Genomic DNA, 16,016 nt, shown 5'->3' on the forward strand with positions numbered 1-16,016 from the left:
AATTTAACCACATTATTAGTAGCCAATTGTGAGGTTAATCTCATTCGCTTTTAGTTAGTATAGATAATATCTTTTGTTAAAAAAAAAAAAAAAAGCAAACTTTTCACCATAAACTAGAATAGTTTATAATATAATTTTTGCTCAAAAAAAAAAAATGTTTAAGCTCGAGCCAGCTACAAGAATCACAACTATAGACGTAAAAGTTATAGCAATGAAACTACATCTTGACTTGTACATTTGGTCAAAATGACAAAGAAATAAATGATGAGTATAAGATAACTTTTTTGAAGTATCAAATAGCAGTTGTACAACTGAGAAGTCAATAACCCGTTTTATAACCACATCGTTTTTGAGGGTTTGATTTTCATGTATTATGTTTAAGATGTGAAGGGAAAATATGAAGAAGAAATTTTAAATTTTAAATAGAAAATTAAAAATCTAAATTGAAATGTTTATCAAACGAGTCGATTTAAAAAGCATCTGAGTGAAAGCCTTCGCCAGCGGATTATCGGCCTCAGGCCCAAAATACCAAAAAGCCCACCTAGGCCTAGTCATACCAGCCCACAACGGAGGAGTCCATCAAACAGTTTAGCCAAACGGCCCAAGCAATCTGTTCACATTTCACAGGGAGCTCAATGCAATTTTAGAAACATTACGGGATGAAAAGTGAAATTATGCAAACCTCAGGCCAGCCTTATCCCTCTGCTCAAACAGTCGTCTCTCCCGCTGCTCTGCAATTCTCTGCATGCTCAAAAGTTCGAATACAATATCAAAACCAGCAATGGTGTGCACGCTGTTCACATCTGTAGCTCAATCTTCCTTCTCCTTCTTATCAGACTCACCCAAGCCAACTTCCTCCAAAACCCAAATCCCCTCCCTTTTTCTCGACGGTCGCAGAAGCTTCACCGCCGGCTTCTCGCCGCGCCGATCGACCCAGCTTTCATGGCCCAGAAACGTCACAAATCCGCCGTACATTTGCTTTTTCAGCGGCGGAGGAAAGCCCAAAGGCGATTTCCAAGAAAAGGTACTCGCTTTCAGCTTCAACCAAGAGAACCCAGATTAAGAAGAGAGAGTTTCAACTTTAAAGTAATCATCTTTGGGTGAAATTATCAGGAAAATGAGTCGCAGTGGCGGATTTTGAAGCGGTGGGATGTGCCCTGGGAATGGCAAACGGCGTCGTTAACATCGCTTGCTTGTGGGCTGAGGTGGGTTTAGTGTTTAATTAGCTTATTAATGTTACTATAATTGTGCTTAATTCAATACTGGATTATATATCACAATTCAGAAGACGAAAGATTAATTTTTGTCCCAGGCAGTTTTGTTTTGACAGGACTGGTAGAGGCAGCAGCTATACCGTATTTAGGCATTCGAATTCAGGATTTGAGTTTGGATGAGAAGGCAGAGATACTGTTTCTTGATCAAGGGTAATGCGTAATCGCATTGTAATTCTACTTGTAGGAGCTGTTTTGCAGTGTTTATAACCGTGCTTTGCGAATTTCGACATGGTCTGATTGCTTTGGTTATTGTTTCGCTAGTATTACAACTGCAGCTGTACTTGCTGTTCTATATACCGTTGCCAACACTTATCAACCACTGCCTGAAGATGTTTATCGCTACGGTACTGATTTTTCCAATTTATTTCTTTATCCTAGAACGAAAACACAAACACAAACACACTCGTAAATTTTCTTCTTGTTGGATTGTCGTTCACCCTGCTCACTGTTAATTGCTTCAATGCAAAGCGGTGGCAAAGGGTTCCCGTTGTACCATTATTTTGGTAAATGTCTCAATGGGATAACTCTTGTTGTAGCTTATATATAGAATGTGTGATTTGTTGAGTTGCAATGAATAGTAATCTGTATTTCTTCCGTTAACATATAGTTGCGGAATTTAGATTTGAAAGCTCATTATTGCCAGATTCTGGTTTGTTAAAGCCTATATCTAGACTGTGGCCAATTGAGTTAATTAGCTATTACCATTTCTGATAAAGAGATAATGAGCTATTACCGTTTCAGATTTGAAGGAACCTTTCAATCTACAGAAGGGATGGCTATTGTGGGCAGGGATTGGTTTTGTTGGTGCCATAGCTGCTATTGCAGTGACAGGGGCTGCATTGTCCTTGTTGAGGGGGGAGAGCCCAGAACGAGAGGTTTGAATTATTCAAATTTATCTTATTATCTCTTTATCTCATTATAGGATGCAATGGACACTGGGTTAAAATAATAAGCAAATTATTTGTTTTAATTATAATTTTAACATGACTATATGTTTTATTCATTTTGACATGATTTTAGAAGGACGCTCTCGTAAGTTTGCTTCCACTGATTGGATCTTCCGGTATTAGGTACTTTACAAGGTCCTTTCTTTTTCATCACCAGAACTTGAGGATTAAGCAAATTGATTAAGCTCTTGTTAATGTTGGTTGCAGCACTGCTTGCTTGCTAGGCATCACTGGAGTTTTGGCTCCAATTCTTGAAGAAACTGTGTTTCGTGGGTTTTTTATGGTCTCCATGACTAAATGGTATACTTCCCTTTTTCTCTGTTTAATAGAGTTGCATAATATGGCTAAAATGATTGAGTATTTCTATCTAAATTTCTCTAATAAACGTGCACAGTTCTTCCCCAAAGCTTGCCTGCAATTGTTTATAAATATTCCCGGTAATTACTACCCGTAGAATTGGTTATAAGTTTTGGAAAATTGTGGGCTAGTTTAACTAGGAAGTTGCCATCCAGACAATGTGATTTGGTTCACTCCTAAAACTTATTTTCTGAGTTAATCAACCAGAATCGGATATTTCTACTAACAAGAGCAAAGCCGGAATAGTGTAGAGGATAAGAAATATATGGTAGAAGAAACTGCTTTTGAGGTACTTACGTAGGAGAATGGCAGAATCACACAAAATTTTTACATAAGGTTTCGGGGAGTTGGCTGAGCATGGGTTTAAAACATTTTAGTTTCACTTGTTTTAGTATAGTTGCATTTGTTGGTCTCAAGTGTTCGTTCGTGAGTATCTTATCGCCGTTGAAAATGTGTTTTGCAGGGTACCTACACCAGTGGCTATTGTAATAAGTGCAGCTGTATTTGCACTTGCACATCTCACTCCTGGAGAGTTTCCCCAGCTGTTTGTGCTAGGTAGCATGTCTACCAAAGAAATCAAATCATATTTGTGCATCACCTCGGGCGCACATTAATGTACTTCAGGTTTCATCAAACACATTTTTATCTCATATACTTTATGGTCTGTATAGGCATTGCTCTGGGATTGTCGTATGCTCAAACTCGCAACCTTGTAACTCCCATCACAATACATGCTCTCTGGAACTCAGGAGTGATCTTGCTTCTGACCTTCCTTCAGGTAAACAAGATTTCGGAGTATGTAAGTTATGGTTATAGATGAGTCCGAATTCCGAAGCTGAAGGGTAAGCATCAAGTACTCTTTCTCTTTGCTAAAACCAATCTTCTTGTTTATGTGACAGCTACAAGGGTACGATATCAAGGAACTGTTGCAGACAACCTGATAGGATAGTAGTTGAATATGTATTACGTTGATGGTAATCGACACGGAGGATTGCTTAAAAGTCGTCAAAAATCAGGATCTTTAATCTTTTTGGTGCTTGTTCCAGATCAATAGGCAAAAGTTAATATGTATTAGAGGCATTAAACCTACTTTCGGCTCTACCAGTGGTGACACAGAACGTACAAACAATGTACTGTGGGATTGCTTTCATATATACCATATACGGCGTATAGTGTATTACTTTTGTTTGACTAAGTTCTCTTTTTTGGTTTGGTTGTTGACTAAGTTCCAAGGAAGACGTACAAACAAAAGAGAAAATAATGAGAAAATAAAGAAGGAAAATATTATGATATAAGTAGTATTGTTGTATTCCAAGATGTCATTGGCCCGTGTTTCTCACTTGTTTACATGCAACCTTCTTAATTGGAAAGGTTATGCAATGGTCGTGGGCGCATTGGTTAGAACAGATGTGCACATCTTATACATTTGAAAATAAATCTCCTTCCTCTTAGTTTAGATTAGCTTAAGTAGAGTATCGTATCAATTCCAGATAAAAAGTGAGATACTTTAGTCTTGAAATTCCGATTTAACTAATTATTTCCTCTTAACGAAGTAAGAGGGTCAATTCACCTTCATCAGTTCACACAGTGACACAAATTAACATAATCTAGGCAAATATTAGGATTTAAGTGATGTAATTATGAGATACATAATTTTTTGGGAATTGCTATTAGTATTCCAAAAATCTCATTTTGCACTTTAAATTTTCTATAATTAAAAAGAAAAATACACTTGTGAGGAGTGTAGAATGAGATTTTTAAAGTGTTAATAACAATTTTTTTTTTATACAAACGATATTAAAGGAGAATTTGAACACATAATTTTTCGAGAACATAAATAAACCTCTTAACCATTTCAATTATAAGCTGATAGTGAATATTAATGAACATTAGGCATCAATTACAAGTGAGTGCGGTTGGTAAAATTCATAAACCTTATTAAGTGAGTGTTAGGTTGGCCCTTTGCCAATTTACATGGTAGAGTTAATGAATTGTTGAAATGGAAGGGTGTGGGGGGTTTATAATGTTTCACGAAGAAAGAGGTGTACAGATGCTTGGGGTTGAAGAGTTTGACCCTTTTTTTTAAAGACTTTGGTTGCATGCTTGGGGAAGTAATTCTAGGTCAATCAGCAGACAAAATGGGTTCCAACCGAGGGTAAGAAATTTGGGGAGTTACACTGACTTTGGAGTCCCCAGGTTTTGGCATTTGACTCTGTGAAAACCCATTTTTCACCTTAAATACTTGATTACTAGAGTACACTTGCCAACTGGACTTTGAAACTGATTAATATTTATTTTAAAAAATGAGCCTGGTCCCTTAGTAACATATTATTGCCTCACACCTCAAGTATTTCGCTTAGACAAGGTATTCATAAAACTAATAAATAATATCAGATTAATTAACAAAAGACAATGCTAAGGAGATCAAATTCTTAAACCAAATTTTGTAAACTAAATAATGTGGCTGTTGATGATTGTATTATTACTTAAGTGTTAAAAACCTATAGCTTTCTTTCCCAACCCATATATGCTTATTACGATACAACAAGCAATTATAAGATACGATTTTTGTGAAATACTTGGCAAGTTAATATTCATTGTAACTGGTCTAGTGATATTAGTTTTGACTTTGGGATGAAGTTTAGAATTAAAAAAAAATGCAAAGGAGACGTTCATGAGTGAGACTCTTTCTAAACTCTATCACCTTATATTTCTCACTTTTGAGAGAGCCTCCTTAGCATTTCTCTTTAAAAAAAATGACATTGTGAAATAATAAATAAGTTGGCTATTTACACTAATAACAGGACTTGAATGTGGCAATTTTTTTTTTCAGTCACTTAATCATGTAGTTGTATTGTATAACTTGTATTTTTCATCATATATAGTCATAAAACCTATTGCAAATGGCTTGTAATTTAGTTGGTTAAGAGCATTCGCCCTTGCACCGGAGGTCCCATATTCGAATCACCTTCTTTATAGGTTAATATAGATTGTCCTATCGTTTGTAAAAAAAAAAAAAAAAAGACAGTCATAAAACCTAATGTTGAGGTATATAAAATGTCTCTTAAAAACATCCAAATACAATGAACACATGGACACTTAGTATGTTTAGTCAATTGAAACCTTATCACAGGTAAGCAAATCCTATCTACGTCACCTCCATGCGATAGGTATCAAAACCTATATATCCACATTACCTACACTTTCGATCTCAACCTCATCCACATTACCTACACATTTGGTATCAAACCAATCCACACTACTAATATATAAGACTCAAATCTATTGATTTTTAAGCTAAAAATCAATTTGTACCACATAAATAACATTAAATTAGAAAAGTACTGCTGACAAAGAAAAACTGTAGAGGGTAAAGTAGGCATGAAACAAAATCATAAATGAGAACTCTAAGCTATTAATTGCCCTCATTATCTCAATATGATATATTTTTTAACATGAAAAAAATAGTCAAAAGATGTGTGGGTTTTTCCTAAAATATTCTAATGCAATTGGGTTGAAATCTGCTTTTCTATAGTTTTCATCATATATAATCATGAAGTTATATAACTATAGTGACACAAAATTAAACATCCATTACAGCACGGAAAATTAGAAAAGAAAAAATTGAGGGGAACACGGGCAAGAAGTTGTATATTTAACATATAACCATCAACATAATCATTGAGGGATTAGCTTTCCTACTACCTGTAAAAACTATTGTAATTAATTTGAAATTTCCAGATAAGATGAGTAAATACTAATTAATTAACTTAATTAAGCCTCTGACTCTGATCAGTTTCTGAAAGATAGGTGGAACGATTTTCCTGAAAGGTCAAACACATAATTTCACCATATCTACATGTAAAACGTAACCTGTATTGTGTATTCTATCCAGGGCAAGTGGTCCATATTGGCTAGATTTGGAGGGTAATAGCCAGCTGATAAACCTGCAGATGAGTGAGATAATAACGCTAAAGTTATTCAACCTATTGAACCTGACAAAGTCAGTGGAATAGAAGCTCTGGGAATGGAATAGAAACGGGAATTTCGGATTCTGAGAAACTAATATAATATCACTTAATTATAATGATGGGATCCTAATAAGTCCTCTCATAGGAATTCAAGTTCTAAAATATTGATACTGTTTGAGCATTGTCTTGGAGGTTGGCTCAGGTCCACGCTTCTAAACACCAATTCAAACACCTCAAATTTAAAAACTAGTACTTGCTTGGAAGTTTTCCTTGTCTTGATTTGTAGTGGATAGAGCAAAACTTAATTATTACTAATAAACAATCTTTGTAGATTAAACTTAATTAAGTTGGTCACACTAGTGTGTTTTTTCAAGTTCAAATCTCTCGTTCTAATAGTTGAGGAGAAGATCAGGGCTAGTCAAGTTCTCTACAGTAGTGTGATCATCCCTGTATGGAACTTAGAATGCTCATTTTCGTAGTTTGGATGAATATATGTAGAAAACACTTTTATTGAAAAGCATATATATTTAAGAAATATTATTTAATAAAAAAAGATTCATAATCCCTATAAGTTGGTGGTGATAATGGGTGGGTTTCCTTGAGATTCCAATACTTGGATTAATAAACAAAACCCTAAATTGGGTTCATTAAGGTCCAAGTTAGAAATAAGGGTCTTCTTGTGGAAATCTATTTTCTTGACTTTCAGCTTTAATTTTTTTCTTGGTAGGTGTAATTTTAATTTGATTTTGATTCCAATATTTAAGAGCTCCCTTCTAATTTAATTTCAATCTGTACTGCTGTCTGAGACTGTGAAGTAGCCAACGTGATCCTCGCAAGACACACACACTCATATATATTAAGTCACCAGAAAAGGCGGCTGATCCTTCGGAGGCAGAACCCTCCTCAGGAAGCATATATTTTCCCTACAAATTAACTCCAAACCCTCACCGCCATCTTGAACTCGTTGCTTTCACTCCACCTCCTTACCTCTTCTTCTTCTTCGTTCTCGTTCTGTGTGTTTATCTTTTCTAGCTACAGCTAGGGTTTGCGTCTTACTGCAGTTTCAAGCATATTCAGGTGTTATATATGCACACAGGAGCACTGTAATTAACCTTAACATTAATTTCTTCAGTTTCTCACTGTTGGGTAACTTTAAATAGTTATTGAGAAGCAGTATATACCTACCAGCACTTCAGGGCTTTGTAGAAAAAAATGGATGCGAGAAGTGATAATATTGGAGGAGAAAAAATGGATGAAGTCATGCTGCCAGGGTTTCGTTTTCATCCAACTGATGAGGAGCTGGTAGGGTTTTATCTCAAGAGGAAGGTTCAGCAGAGGCCCCTTTCTATTGAGCTCATCAAGCAACTCGACATCTATAAATTTGACCCCTGGGATCTTCCAAGTAATTTTTCAAAACATAATCTTACATATTCATGCATGACTAAAAGAACTTCCATCTGAGTAATATTAATTATATAGCAGCTTTTTCTCTCTTATGTGTTCTTTGATATGCCCACTATGTTTTTAACACTATTACATAGAAGTTTTGAACCTAATATATATCTATTATATATGTTTGTGTGTATGTAATCTCTGTTTTTAGGTTAGGGTTTCACTTCCTAATTTGTTTAGAATATACAAGGGCTTTAGTTGCATCTGTTTTGAACAGGTTAGCCATAAACTTTTTAACTAACTTTTTTGCATGATATGTGTAGAGCTGGCAGCTTCTGGGGAGAAGGAGTGGTATTTCTACTGTCCAAGGGACAGAAAATACAGAAACAGCACAAGGCCTAACAGGGTTACCGGAGCCGGATTCTGGAAAGCAACAGGAACCGACCGTCCCATCTACTCATCCGAAGGTGCATGTAGTTCCTCCAAGTGTATTGGGTTGAAGAAATCTCTTGTTTTCTACAAAGGAAGAGCTGCCAAAGGGGTCAAAACCGACTGGATGATGCATGAGTTTCGTTTACCTTCTCTCACGGATTCACTCCCACCAAAGAGATCATCACCGTTCATGGACAAAACTATTCCTGCAAATGTAAGCAAAGAAAAACTATTTTTCTATATATGCATCATTATTTTCACTAAATATTTGATTGTTATATTGTTAAACTCTCAATCTGCTGTCAAACTTGTGAGATTAGTTGACAAAAACATTTCCGATGCTAATATATACACATTGCAGGATTCATGGGCAATATGCAGGATATTTAAGAAAACAAATTCAAGTAATGCGCACCAAAAAGCCCTTTCTCATCACTCTTGGGTGTCTGTCTTGCCTGAAACAAACACATTTGGTGATCATATGTTAGGCTCCAAAGGTGCACACAATACAACTCATCAACATCATGAGTTTAGTTCAGAGAGCATGTCAATACTGACATCTAAAACCGACTTCTCTGGCAACAACAATGACATACAAATCTCATCCACAACAAGCAACATATCCCCTCTAGATATTTATCTTAACTCATACAAACCCGTAAACCCCCTGATGATGGGTTGCAATGTCAAACTACCCTATCAGTACTTTCCCATTTCCTCCAATTTTCCCAGTGGATCATCAGGGTACTTTTCTAACCCTAGCTTCCCATTTCCATCACCTCTAGAAACTTCATCCGGACAATCAGCGGCAAAATGCACGGCGGATGTGCCCTCGTTGTTGTTAAACATGTCATCCTCGATGCTTGGAGATTACAATGGCAGCAACAACGTCAAGGGCGCCTCTGCAGAGAGTACTAATTTTGACTTTAGTACTACTAATGGAGGCTTTTCGTCAATGGCATTGCCACATCATCATGAGGTCATGCAAGGAAGTAATAATAACCTTGGCAATGTTTATGACAATATAGCTGGGTTGATTAAAAACATTCAAAATGTGAACTCGAACGTGACAGAAGAAAGAGACGATCAACAGTGGGAGACAAGTGCGAGATCAAATATTGGGTTTCCATTGATGAGTAGTTTGCCTTTGCCTGTGGATGTAGGAGGAGGGGATGCATGGAAGTCAAGTTTGACGTGGGAGTCTTCGCCATGTCCGACTGAAATGTCCACAACCAGATGCTATACTTAAACTTGTCTCGTAATTAGAAACATTGCATAATTACTAATGTTTCTTAGCTTTTTAGTTTGTGCTAGCCATAGACTATAGCTCATTATTTGATTAAGTTTCGTGTTTGTAGAATTCTTTTTGCTAATTGAACTCCAAAGTGTATGATTAAGGAAATAGAACGCTGATCAGGTTTGACATGTTTGGGGTCCTCTATCAAATTAACTAAGTCATGTCCTCAGACTCGAGAGACCTAAAAACATTAATCAACATGTTTTGTTTTTTGTGTTCAAAGCAATAACGTGGATGTTGGATGAAAGCTTTATATATGTACTAAGCATTGGATCATACTTGGACCCAAAAACAAAAAAAACCAAAAAATTGGATTAGGATTTGCAATGAGCATAGGTGGGATAATTAACGAGAAAGTTTGTAAGTGGCTTGTAACTCAGTTGATTAAGAGTATTTGCCTTTGCAATTGAGATCCAGTGTTCGAATCTCCCTTCTTGTAGTTTAATGTAAATAATTTGTAAAAAAACAGTCGAAGGTTTGGTCTTGTTTGTCTCTTTATAATGACCTTTTTGGTACATGGGGGGAGACAAGAACCAAGGGAGTATGTACTTTCAATTGGATCCGGAGCCGAAATATTCATGAGAGTCGTTAGAACGTGGAGAGAGCAAAATGTGAAGCTGAGATAGGCCCATTTGGATATCAGTCTAAGCCCAACTTTCATTTTTTCTTATTCTTTATCCAAGAGAATTTTACCAAAACATATTCTTGTATCATTCAAAACATAAAAAAGACCAAAATTTTCTAGACCTCTTCCAAGTTGCGAGAGAGAGAGAGAGAGAGAGAGAGAGAGAGAGAGAGAGAGAGGGAGAGGGAGCTGCTGCTATCCTACAATCATGTCCACAAAAGGGTTCCTGTTCTTATTCATGAAAGCAACCCGATCACCGAGATCACCTAGTCACTCCGTCATCCTCGAGTACATTGATGAAAAAGGGTTCCTGCTCTTTTTTACTGCATGATCATGATCTGTCATACTTTTGAGTCATATTTAATCACTTCAAACAGTTGGGAACCGTAGGATGTTAAAGGTAGGACGAACTAAGAAAGCCTCGCTTTTTAAAGAAAGACGGGACATCCTGCACAGAGAAATTTCGTCACTGCGATTCCTAATTGCCAACTACAAACAAGTGGTTCTGATATTGATCAGATCATACCAGGAGTACTGTTATGAGGACCAAAGGGAAAGACTGAGTGCCATTAAGGCTGCTGCTACCACTCTTCCATGAGCTGTTGGTACCGTTTTTCCATGAGGCCCGAAGACCCTGGCACTTTTGTCTTGGGTGAATGACCTCAAAGACCATCCTCCGTTCAAGGAGACGCGACAAATAGGTCGCCAGGCTGAAGCGCTTTTCAGCTTGATCTTGTGTGCTTGAGGGAGACGTAGAAAAACCCTTGTTGTATTAGACTGCGAATACTTTCACTTCATGACAGAAGCTAGGTGGTCATTTACTGTTTCCCTTGAAAAATTGCACTTCTATGTCCCCTGGGGCAAGATGAAACATGTAGAGTTCCCACCATTCACAAGCAGAAACATGTAAAAACCGTGACATAACTACAATCGCAAATAAAGCTAGTAATCTGACACTACACAAATAATTCGAAAGCGTATATGTTACCACTGAAATACAAAACAGGAAATTCCATGGTAGGATGGATTTCTGAAGAAAATGTACTTAACATCATAACTTAAACCATCCACAACAAAATGTAAAGGTACAAATTGGAACACCTCGAATTAGATCCCATAGCTCACCATAAGCCAAAATCAGCGTAGTCTGAAGCTACTTAGAACTCGGTAGAGTTTCATTTGGTCTTTGAAGCTTGCTTTTCCTTTGCCTTCTGGATCTTCAACACCTTTTTCACAATCTTCTGTTCCTCCACCAGAAAGGCCCTGATGATCCTGCAAACCAATAGAAAGCAACTTGTCTAAATCCCATCGGTGCAACATAACATGAAAAGAAGAAGAAAATGTTGTAATGAAATCAATACACAAACCTTTCTTTGACAGCACCTCCAGACAATACACCTCCATAAGCTCGGTTAACAGTCCTCCGATTCCTAGATAATCTGGACCTCTTATACTCAGTAGGCCTCAAGTGAGGGATCTACAAACAATGACAACAATGTATCACCACTCAGAACAAACTTAAAGCAACTGGACTACGCAATCATTATGCACAATATTGTTTTGCAAACAGAATGTATAAGTTCAAGGGTACTTTTTACTTCGAGCTTCGAGAAAAGGTTAAATTCACGAGAACTTGAACTGTTTCATCTCTACACACAATGGTGAACTGAGCATGATATTGATAATTCTAGCACAAATTATTTGAATCCAATTACACGAGGGTAGATCAACAGTTTCGTACATAGTAGCTTCAACTCTAATGCATAACCTACCAATAACTGGCATTATCGTTGCGGCATATCGCTAAGTAAAAGAACTAAACTTTCATTCATTTGCAAATGCAAAACACTGGGAAGTGGGAATCCACAAAAATACAACGGATACGAAACTAACAACGAAATCCTATTAAATCAACACAAAATGTGAAAACAAACACAACATTTCGATTTTAAACAAGGCAAATACATACCCCTTGAATCCTCTTGCCGGTAACAGGGCACTTGGGCCCGCTTGCCCTCTTCTTAGTGGTCTGGTACACTAGCTTCCCTCCTGTAACACCCAAAACAATCATCAATAAAAGCACCAGAACTTCAATTAACACATATTAAACAAAACCCACAAATCAAAATACAATCTTAATCTCAAAAAACCATCTTAATCCAACATTTCATATGCAAATACACACAAATTTGACCCAAAAAGGAAGCGAACAGAATTAGGGTTTAAGAGCAGTAATATTTAGCTTACCAGGGGTTTTGACGATCCTGTGCTGGTTGGATTTGGTGGCGTAGCTGTGCCGGGCGCGATATGTGAGACGCTGCACCATTTTTGCAATCGAGTTTCAGCTGTCACTCAGTCTAGGGTTTTGTCGAAGATGAAAGGCTTTATACGAACAATTATTTAATGGATTTGCATAAGATCGGAGGGTTGTAATTAGATCTTTGCTTCACTGCCACCAATGATTTGATGCGATGTCGTTTTAATAAAAAACTGGACTGCTGGCTAGGCCCACTGTGGTAATGTATTGGGCTAGTTAGGCCCACTAAACCCTATCGGACATTGTTTTGGATCAAGTAACTATCTTGCAGATGTTAGGCAACTTAAATCATCGTATCAGTCGATCTAATCGTAGTCAAGTTGGTTATAATAGCGTTTTTCTATTTTGAAGTAAGTTCGAATCTCTTTTCCGGTAAAATATCATTTGTGTCAAAATCATTATAACAACAAGTTGCACTACAAGGTATAATTTGGTCTGGGGGCATATACGGTCTTCATTTTTTAGATATGAACTAAATTCGATTCTACATAGATTTGATGGTTAAAAGAAACAAACAAATCGCATTCGTTGGATTAAAATCATATTTTTGAACCAATCGAACTTGTGTAATGGGATGGTATGAGTCTAGTTTCAAATGTTGATGTCTCATCTTTACATGCGTGTGTATTATGAATAGGTTTGACAGGTACGTTCTAAATTGTTATGATTATGATTATAAGTATATAATGACATGCTAATTTCTTGATAATGATGGCCACAGCCGGCCAATTTATTGACTGAGTATTTTGTTTGTACCCAACTTTAATTTATCTTTTACATTTTTCCTCAAATAAGAAATAAAATTGAGTGTAGTTGTGACAAACTCTGAATATTAGATAACACATTTCTCATCCATACACTTAATATTTGATCGTATATACAAGTTAAATGATATGTGTTAACTGTTGCTCTCTTTTTGTCGCTACAAAGAGCGATAATCATTATTTATATATCAAATTGCAGGAGGAGAAAAAGCTTGAAGAAATGCAAAGAAGTGGAAATTGTGTGGTGAAGAAGTTCAAAAAGCACCAAGAAGGAAGACTTTAGCGTGATTTATTCATTGCTCAATTTGAATTAAGGTTGATATAAAGAGTCCTAAACTTGTCAAAACTCAAAAGAGAGCCGTTGGTTTTGGTGTCACGAAAGCTAGAGAGTATAAATTTTGTTCGTAGGAAGGTTCAAGTGGAGCCCTCATTTTTGTTCCCATGTTGTTTTTGACATACTTGAGAGCTCATCGACAGGACTTGCCTTTGAAAACGGTCTTCTAAAGAGAGGAGTCCTTGAGAGGGACCACCCTAAGTATCCTATATTTTTATATGGGATAATTGGGAACAAACATACTCCACATGTAATAGAACACTATCACGCAGTGCATCATGTTACAACGAGATTTGAGTAGATGATAAGTTATAAGCATGTTGTAAAACACTGCTGAAAGCGTTTTCGGAAACTTTGGAACATTATAAGTAGCTAAAATGGCTAGTTGCAACAATAGCCTTCGCTTGTCCTTATTTGATTTGCCACTTAAAACTGATTTCATCATATAACAGTATTTTTTTAATAACGATAAAAGCTAGTGAGTTAAATTGTTAATTATTTGAAAAATCGATGAAAATTAAACTCACGTCAGTATGCGTAAACATCATTACTTTCAAATTTGCAATGCCTGCCGCTCTAAGTGACATTTCACAAACAATTTCGGTCTTCTATTTGTAAAGATTTGGGCCCCAAAAGAATGAAGCCATTCCATTTTCCCAATAAGCCCTCACGTATTTGTCAAACAAACCAACCGAGAATGTCAAAAGCATTGCTTCTTTCTTTTTTATTTGTTGCCTAACAAATAATTCATCTTCCAACAAAATCAGTTAAAAATCCAAATTAAAATATGAAGAGATCTAAGTCCCAAGTAAAGTAAGGAAGAATAAAGAACAAGGACTTAACCTTTGATTCTTGACACGTGTGTACAAATAGGGCCGTGGATCAAATTGATTACAACAAAATTGGATTAGGAGAATCTCCGAGAGAAACGTGTCATCATCACGATCGTTCATCAACACATATATATATATATATACTGGATTATAATTTATATATAAATATATTCATCAGCAATGCTTGCCGTTTTAAGCAACCAATCAAACAAGGAAGGTGGCGTTTGTACAGGCTCCTGGGCACCGCTTCCATCACCTAAACCCTAATTTTAATTATTATTTTTTGGATTAAAAGCCAAACCCCTCTCCTCCTTGGCTTGCCTTAAAAGCCCAGGCAATCATCTTTAGCATTCAAAATTAGACAACTGCATGCACAGCATGACAACACATCTTTTACATGTGTCCCTTCTGGGTTCAAACTTCGTACCTAATCCGGGCGTCCGTAGTTTATCATTTTCCTCGTTTTAAGTCTAAACATCATGGCAAAGCAACTCACGTTACGTTACTTGATTAGAGCAGTGTGTCGGTTATTTATATTTGTTTTTGTTGAGATGTATCTTAATTTTGATGTAATCTTCCTTTGTTATAGTACATACATATTACTACAATCGCATCTTAAATCAGATATGCAAATTCATGTGTAATAAGTTTTTCTCGACATAACATTACTAAGAACGTCATTTAAAATTGTGGACCCGTTCTGTGCAAGGGGTCTTTCCGTTCTCAGTGATTGAGTGAAATGTGAAGGGAAAACTATGAAAATGAAAGGACCTTGCACAACTTTGACAGACAACTGAGGATCATAAGTATGGGAACGGTGGATTTGGTGATGTCAGAAGGGAAACATTAATATTATAAGGCCAAAGAACAAGTTTGATGAAGGAGATTATTAATTTTTGTTTGCTGGTCCCAAATCTATCTCAATTTAAAGAGTCACGGGGACTCGGTTCTAGATCTCGACCTGATAATCTTATGCCCTATCTCATGAAAATTAATTACCACTAATCTTTTTTTTATCTCCTCCTACTTACATTTGTGTTGAATGATTTGGAGCTTCTCCAATACTATCTCGAACCAACAATGGGGAAGGATTCTCATCGGATTTTTTTTTTAGGGATCTCGGGAATCGTGTAATCATGTCCATTCATCGTACATTTGCGGTTAGAAATCATTTTAAATTTTAAATTAAATATAAATAGTACCTAATAAAAACTGATCGTATGATATACGATAAACGGATATAATTGCACGATCTTCGAAATCCTCATGAAAAGGATCCGACGAGGATACTTTTCCCAACAATAGTATCTAAATGTGAATAACACCTGTCATACCAATAATAGTATAATACAATATGATTGAATCATACTTAACTACTCAAAGATGAGTAGGAATTCCTACTCAAAACTTTTCATGTTCAAATCAGAGAGCTTTATGTTTATGATTCATAACCGTTCATATTATGATCACATT

At 36.4% G+C, this 16,016-nt stretch overlaps 3 protein-coding genes across 3 annotated transcripts; 2 read left to right on the forward strand and 1 right to left on the reverse strand.

The window, feature by feature from the left end:
- Positions 1–692: 692 nt before the first annotated feature.
- Positions 693–3,875, forward strand: LOC137737849 (uncharacterized). Its single transcript, XM_068477418.1, has 10 exons — positions 693–1,024; positions 1,114–1,205; positions 1,317–1,424; positions 1,536–1,618; positions 2,016–2,149; positions 2,295–2,344; positions 2,429–2,521; positions 3,042–3,133; positions 3,250–3,356; positions 3,478–3,875. The coding sequence occupies exons 1-10, from the start codon at positions 746–748 to the stop codon at positions 3,517–3,519; spliced, it is 1,080 nt and encodes a 359-aa protein (XP_068333519.1). The 5' UTR covers positions 693–745; the 3' UTR covers positions 3,520–3,875.
- Positions 3,876–7,637: 3,762 nt separating this feature from the next.
- LOC137736709 (protein FEZ-like) lies at positions 7,638–9,622 on the forward strand. Its single transcript, XM_068475947.1, has 3 exons — positions 7,638–7,951; positions 8,265–8,587; positions 8,735–9,622. The coding sequence occupies exons 1-3, from the start codon at positions 7,762–7,764 to the stop codon at positions 9,620–9,622; spliced, it is 1,401 nt and encodes a 466-aa protein (XP_068332048.1). The 5' UTR covers positions 7,638–7,761.
- Positions 9,623–11,232: 1,610 nt separating this feature from the next.
- Positions 11,233–12,681, reverse strand: LOC137737693 (large ribosomal subunit protein eL34-like). Its single transcript, XM_068477238.1, has 4 exons — positions 12,543–12,681; positions 12,265–12,344; positions 11,663–11,772; positions 11,233–11,567 (listed from the first exon to the last, which is right to left on the reverse strand). The coding sequence occupies exons 1-4, from the start codon at positions 12,619–12,621 to the stop codon at positions 11,471–11,473; spliced, it is 366 nt and encodes a 121-aa protein (XP_068333339.1). The 5' UTR covers positions 12,622–12,681; the 3' UTR covers positions 11,233–11,470.
- Positions 12,682–16,016: the final 3,335 nt, after the last annotated feature.

Source organism: Pyrus communis, chromosome 6 (genome assembly GCF_963583255.1).
Source record: "Pyrus communis chromosome 6, drPyrComm1.1, whole genome shotgun sequence".
Taxonomy (NCBI): domain Eukaryota; kingdom Viridiplantae; phylum Streptophyta; class Magnoliopsida; order Rosales; family Rosaceae; genus Pyrus; species Pyrus communis.